General features: G+C 48.0%; 1 protein-coding gene across 2 annotated transcripts in view; it reads right to left on the reverse strand.

Moving 5' to 3' along the window:
* The window catches only part of GABRP (gamma-aminobutyric acid type A receptor pi subunit), a 24894-nt gene extending 19188 nt beyond the window's left edge, over nt 1-5706 (reverse strand). For both annotated transcript variants that reach the window (XM_003781950.1, XM_012807425.2), the window contains exons 1-3: nt 5571-5706; nt 1353-1446; nt 764-882 (exon numbers count right to left, since the gene is read on the reverse strand). In XM_003781950.1, the coding sequence (XP_003781998.1) occupies nt 764-882; nt 1353-1405 (172 nt within the window). In that variant the 5' untranslated portion in view covers nt 1406-1446; nt 5571-5706. The remainder of the gene's footprint in view (nt 1-763; nt 883-1352; nt 1447-5570) is intronic.
* Nucleotides 5707-6579: the final 873 nt, after the last annotated feature.

Raw genomic sequence — 6579 nt, forward strand, 5'->3', positions numbered from 1 at the left:
ATAACAGGTTAATGGGTATGGTTTGAAGGTATGTTCAAAACAAAATGTAAAGAAAGGGGGTGAGGCCTGGAGGACTCAGGGAAGGCATCTCAGAGGAAGGAGCCTTTTCACAGAGACGAGAAGGAAAATTGGCATTTTTCCAGGGAGTCAAGTGGGAAGCAGCAATTCTAGGCAGAAAAACAGTCTCTGTAAAGGCTCAGAGGCCTGGGAGGCCAAGGCTGTCGGGAGGCATTCAGGGCATGGGGGGATCACTGGAGGAGGAGGGAGGAAGTGGAACTGGGGAGAATGAGCATGGTAGCCACCCAGAGGCTAAGCTGGCAAGGGCCCCGGTGCTTGGACTCTATGCCAGGATGCTGGAGCACATATGGGTGTCCCGGGCAAGTGACCCAGGTGGTAGTGTGAGGAGTTAGTTGAGAAGGGGGCAGGCTGGAGGCAGGAAGACCAGGAGAGGTAGTCCTGGTGGCATATGGGGAGTTCCTCGACTAATGACACCGGAAGTCGGGTCAGAAGAGAGTGTGTCAGCAGTCGTTAGAAAGCCACTTCTCAGTGGGAAAGAGTTTTTCTCTATCTTGCAGGTGGAGAAGCAAAGTGCTTTCTTCAAGGTAGCATGAAAAGTCACTGGTAGCTGTCCTCATCCATCATTACCCATCCTTAACTAGGCTGCAGATTAAGAGAATGGAGTCAAATGAAACCTTCTGAAACCCTCCTCTGCATTTTGTCCTGTCCTGTCCGTTTGATGTCTAGAATGCGAAGGATAACCTACCACCAAAATTGGGCCTGAGAAACTTGTTATATCCTGCTGTGAGGTTCTCAAAGCCAGGCAGGGAAAATTTGTCACTTCTGCTGACCTCGATGTTAAACTGACTCCCCTGGACACACAACCTGGAAAACAAAAATGGATTTTGTTTTGTTGAGTGTGCTTGTTTATGTGTGAATAAACATGCGTGCATGTAAACTCGAGCTTGTGTTTACGGGAACGCATGTGTGGTGCCTGTGCACCAGCAGTGACCTTCCTAAAGAGAAACCTCTTAATTTTCAGCTGTGAAGTCAGCATTGCCATTTTATGACCCATTTCCAACAGACCAAAATGTGGTCATCATTTGGGAATGCTCCAGGTGTTTCCTCAAGAAACACAAACCTCCATCTACAACCACTTTGGAAATGTCTCTTCTCTAACTAGAATCAATGGTGGGAAGTTCCATCGTTCCAGTGCTCCAGGCAGGTGAATGGCCTGGGTTTTGCCTTGTTGTAGCTAAGCAGGAAGAGCTTCCACTCACCCACCCTGCACCTCGACCCCATGCCTGTACACAAAGCGACTCAGACCAAGGCCATTCTGGGGTAGCAGAACTCACCTCTCAGTGAAGACACACAGACACAGGAAGGTCAACTGGAGACTGTAGTCCATGTTGGATTGTTGCTCACTCAGAGGGGCTGAAAAGGAATCACCTGGGGAAACAGAGCAGACAAGGTGGACGGCAGCTGCTCAGCAGGCTCACCAGTTCCTGGCCGGCCCCTTGGCCCTGTGGGTGGCGGGTTCCCCATTCTCTCAACATGCCTGGGAGCAGCCTCTTTCCATACCGTTGGCAGCTCCTGCTCCTGTATTCTCTGGGAATGACTTCATTTTGGAGGATTATGATTTATAGCCATCCCCAAAGAGGGCGGAGAGCTTGCTTAGAAAGTGGTTTATCAGCCCCAGAAACCCAGCCCGTCCATCCTGGGACCCCGAAGAATATTCTTACCCTGTCCTTGTCCTGACTTTTCCAGGATGGACACCCCCAACGCCACACTCACCCTGACCAAGCCAGATATTCCATGTGTCCCATGGTCTAGGCTTGTGAGGCCAGTTGTGTGGGTAATGAGAACCTTCCACGTGCCAGGTAATAAATTAGCTACCTTCCCACAGATATCCTCACTTCATCCTCACAATGGCTTTGTGTGGTGGGTCAGTTCCTGTGTCAAGATGAGCAAACAGAGGCTCATGGAAAGGATACTTTGCTAGTAAACGCCAGAGGAGACTTTGAATCCAGGGCTGGCTGCCTACTCTCTGCCTTTCCCCTCTCCATAGTTTCTTCCTTCACAAGAGAGGCCTTAGCCTTAGGACACCCGCTGCTCCCAGACCTTTGCCTGATCCCTGAGTGCCCTGAGGCTGTCCAGCTGGCCTGTGCTCTAGAAAGCATGGCCGGGGCTGGCCTCCTTAGGTGAGGGGCTGCTGTCAGATGTCCCTCTGGGAGAGTGGAAGGCAGCCAGGCAGGGTCTGTGGCCTGTCAAGCTGGTGACAGCAGAAGGGAGGTTCTCAGGCTCAGGCCCTATTCCCAGACAACCCCAGGGTGGATCACCCCCTTCTCTGTGAAACCTGGTAACCCTGTGAACCCGACTACTTCCTACTAATAGAATCTAGCCGTTCTAGAGCTTAGGATGTGATTGAGCCATTCATTAATATTACTTTACGTACAAAACCAATATGTGTTCTTTGTAGCAATGAAAACAAAACAGACATGTATAAAGTTAAAAGTGTAAGTAAGTCCCAATGTCAACAAAGGTGCATCACTTATAACAAATGTACCATTCTGGTGTGTGGGATGGGGACAGTAGGGAAGGCTGTTTGTGGGGGAGGGAGGCCCACTTTTGCTGTGAACTTAAAACTGCTCTAAAAAATAGTCTATTTCAAAAAGCAAAAAAATAAAACAAAGAAAGTGTAAGTCCCTCCCTCATTTCTTCTCTCTAATCTCATACTTCAGAGATAACCACTATTAACAGTTATTTTACCCATATATATGTAAATATAATAGATATTTGTATATACATGTATTTTTTCATGAAGAAAAAATTAAAAAGCAAAATCAGGGCAATAGCATGCATCTTTGGCTATTACTTATGTCACTTAATTAACATAGCAAATATTCACTACTTAATACATACTTAACTAAACATATCTGGAATCCTTACTACTCTTTACAGTATTTACTCCCATTCTATTCATTTTACAAACAAGAAAGCTGAGGTTTAGAGAAGATAAGAAATGTCCCCAAGGCCATGTAGCAAGGTCGGGGCAGAACTGAACCCAAGCAAGCTGCCCCAGCGTTTTCCTCCCTGCACCATGAAACACGCTCTTTCCCAATGTCAGTGACACCTTCCCTGTCATTCATTCTTTCCAATGGCTGTAAGGTGTCTCAAAATATACAGGCATCATTTACAGAACACAAGTCCTATCATGAATGCAAAGTTATTTTTCTAAAGTTTTTACTGTGACAAAATGAGTAATGAATATCTTTGTACATAGTGAAGCTCTTACAATTCTGCTCTCTGTCATGTTAGCTCCTCTTCTCTCTCATCCAAAATATCAGCTATAAAATCGACATCACCAATCTACCCATGATCATATTCACACTCTCCCTTCGGCCCACCTCTCCAATCCCTGTCCTTCTCCCTATCCCAGCACCGAATTTAAGAGGGTCTGTGGAGGGTCTTCCATCTCCTCCATCCCTTCATTCAATTTTCCTAAGGCTGTATGAGCTTCTTCTATGAACTTGACACATGTAGGCACTACGAGAACTCCCTTCTAGTAGGGGAGAGAGAGATATAAGGGGTGAATTGGTGTTCCCATACTACAGTACAGCCAGAGGTCAGAGGATATTTAGTATGCAAAGGAATCGAGGGTCAGCTCCGTTGGGGGATAGTGGGACAGTGCCAGGATGGAAATCACAGAGAGGGTCATTTGATTTTTGCAGAGTATGCTGTATTTGTAGGGTGGATAAAGAAGGGGGGCCCTCCAGATGCTGGACTAGGCTATGGAGGCTTACCCATGGTCAGTTTCTGACCCACTTACACTCAGGTCCTTTCCCCAGCCCTTGGCTCTCTGTGACTTCTTCCTGGTCTGGCTTGAATTATCATGGTTCTCATTCTGGCATATTCCTCAATTCCTACTCCTCCTATAGGAAGCTGACCTTGATCAAGTAAGCCAGAGAACTATCTAGTCTTCAGGTCCAAGACTCCTATTGAATAATGCTTTCCCTGTGGTCAACCCTCTATTAGGAAGAGGGAATATTTCACTCTGGGCCTCTGAACCTCCTCTAAGGAGTCTCATGCTTTGAGCAGCTTTTCCCAGGCTAGAGCCAAAACTGCGATCCCATCCTACCCTGCTTGTTCGGGTAGGTTGCTGAATGTGTCTTATTTTCTAATGGAAGAAAAGAGAAGCTGGAAAAGCCTTCTAAATGCACACAAGGTGCTAGATGCCTTGTTTGGTGGTAAAATCTCATTTAATTCTCTGGGCCACAGGGGCAGTGGGTGCTAATTATTAGAATTGAATATCAAATTTGTGGAAGTATTTGGTTGAGGTTGCACAGCAATTAAATGGCCATGATTTGAATCTATGTTTTCTGAATTTTTTGCACTTTTTAAGTTGTTTGCACTGAATCTAGGAAGGGTGACGCTAGCCCCCCTAGCTGAACCAATTCCACTCGACACTTGTCTTTCTTAAACCAAACTTATCTTTAGGATATAGTGTTGCATCCATAGCACATTCTGAGTGACAAGTGCCACTGGTGCTGTCACCCTATGTGGCCAGGGAGATAATCAGTAAGTGGCTATGTATGATCAGTCAGCCCGAATGGAGGTTTCGGCCATCAGTCCCGAGATAGGTGCTGAGAACGGCATTTAATGGGAGGTGCACTGAGCCAGCAGAGAGCAGTCTCCTAAGGGTTATCCCTTTAGTTGGAACACAGATTCTGGCCAGAACCACTAGACTTCTGTACTACCCTCCCTGAGGGCATCTCAGGCAAGCTCCCACCTTTACTTGTAGAGGTTTGAGCCTTAGATTCAGACACACCTGAGTCTTTAACCACTCAGAGCCTCAGTTTTTCCACCTGACAAATGGAAATAGGTAACTTTCAGTAAATACTAGTTTTCATTCTCTGCCCTCCATGTCTTCCATGGGGAATTCAGTGATCCTACTCTAAGAGATCCTTAAAACTCAGGCTTTTAAAAATATACCCTAAGACACCACCCAGAGCGTGAGCTGATGGTACCACCTCAGGAAGGACAGTACACTAGGAGGCTGAGGGCACCTTTTTCTGGACTGGCTCTGAGGAGCAGAGATAATTCCATTATGCCTGAATTTTCACTCCCATTTCCAGTATCTCCATCACATAAGTACTGTGAAGCTCAGACATGTAACTCCAGCCCCTTTCCCGGTCAGGCAAGGTGTGCCTGTCCTCAGTCACTCCTGGATAGAATCCTCTGCTGGGAAGCAGGAGTGGAGCCTGGATTCGGGTGAGTGAGAAAAGGCATTATCGCCACAGTTTCTCCATAAGAAAGTCACAGAAAGACAAATAATGCAGGCTGTGCCCCATGTCTGCTGGTCTTGGCTGGTGGGCAGCACAGTGGTGAACACCTGTGGCTCCAGTGTCAGCCAGAAGGGCTTGAATCTTGGCTCTGCTATTTGTTGTGACATGTGTTATCTGACACAAATTTCCAGGCCCGGCCACTTTGCTCAGTCCCAGCAGGGCTTCTATTTGGATCTCTTTCCCTTTCCCTCTTTCCAAGCACCAAAGCGAGGTCAGGAATTCCCTTACCAGGCAGCTGTTGAGACTCCGTTAGAGCAAGTCTTTCTGGCCTTCAGGCAGGACTTTCAGGCAGCGCATGGTTTTCTGAGTCCCCAGGTTTCTCTCCATCCTCTGCCCTGACTCCTTGGATGTGGGTCCACAGCCAAACTACAGCCCTCTCTTGGGGAGGGCGGGAGCTGCCAAACCTGCTGGGCAGAAACAGATGTGGGTGGAGCTCGCAGCTCAGTAAGGCTCTGACTGGTGGGCCTGGTGTCTGTGGGAATTGCCCATCTCTTGCTTATGGCTGTTGGCTGCCTAGGGTGGGGGTTGATTCTGAGTTTGTGTTTTAGTCATGGACCCCAGCTAGGAGATATCCTGAGATCAAAACCCATGAGAGTCAGGTCAAATGGGAGATGCACCCACCATTCCAGGCTCTGAATGTGGCATCCTGGTGTGATGGAGTGGGAGTTAGCAGCAGACCTTGGGCATGCCACTCACTTCCCATCCATAAAAAGAGAACTCCACTCTTCTCTGATTTCTACTGTTACATTTTAAGAGCTTTGGGTGGGGGGGGATCAGCAGAAAGCCTATTCAATGTTAAAGGAGCCTTTCATATCCCAGGACATAGGGCTTTCCAGACTGGGAAGTTTCAAAGCGATACATGGAGGCCAGGAGAATGGAGGATAGAGGCTCCTCAGGCCAACCCAGGAAGGGCAGAAGAAATTTGGCTGTATTTCTCTATCCTCCTCCTGCCCCACTCGAGCCCGCACACAGAGGACTCTAACTCCCTGCAAAGTCCCTTTAGGGGCATCCCAGAGATGGAGGGCTTCTTCCTCCATGATCAACCAAACCTGCTTCGACAGGGTTCGCTGCGTCCTAAGTCCCTCCTCATCATAGCCAGTGGCCCAAACTCATTGGTGGCTCCAGCCTTGTGGGATAGGCACAGGGAATTCCTCTGAGGCTGGGCCTTGCACCCCAAGAGAGCTGGGAGCCATGAGGGAGTCAGATAGTGGGGTAGGGAGAGAGCTGAGGCTGTGGC

Source organism: Otolemur garnettii, unplaced genomic scaffold (assembly GCF_000181295.1).
Source record: "Otolemur garnettii isolate 467f Iridium unplaced genomic scaffold, OtoGar3 scaffold00003, whole genome shotgun sequence".
In the NCBI taxonomy this organism is placed as follows: Eukaryota; Metazoa; Chordata; class Mammalia; order Primates; family Galagidae; genus Otolemur; species Otolemur garnettii.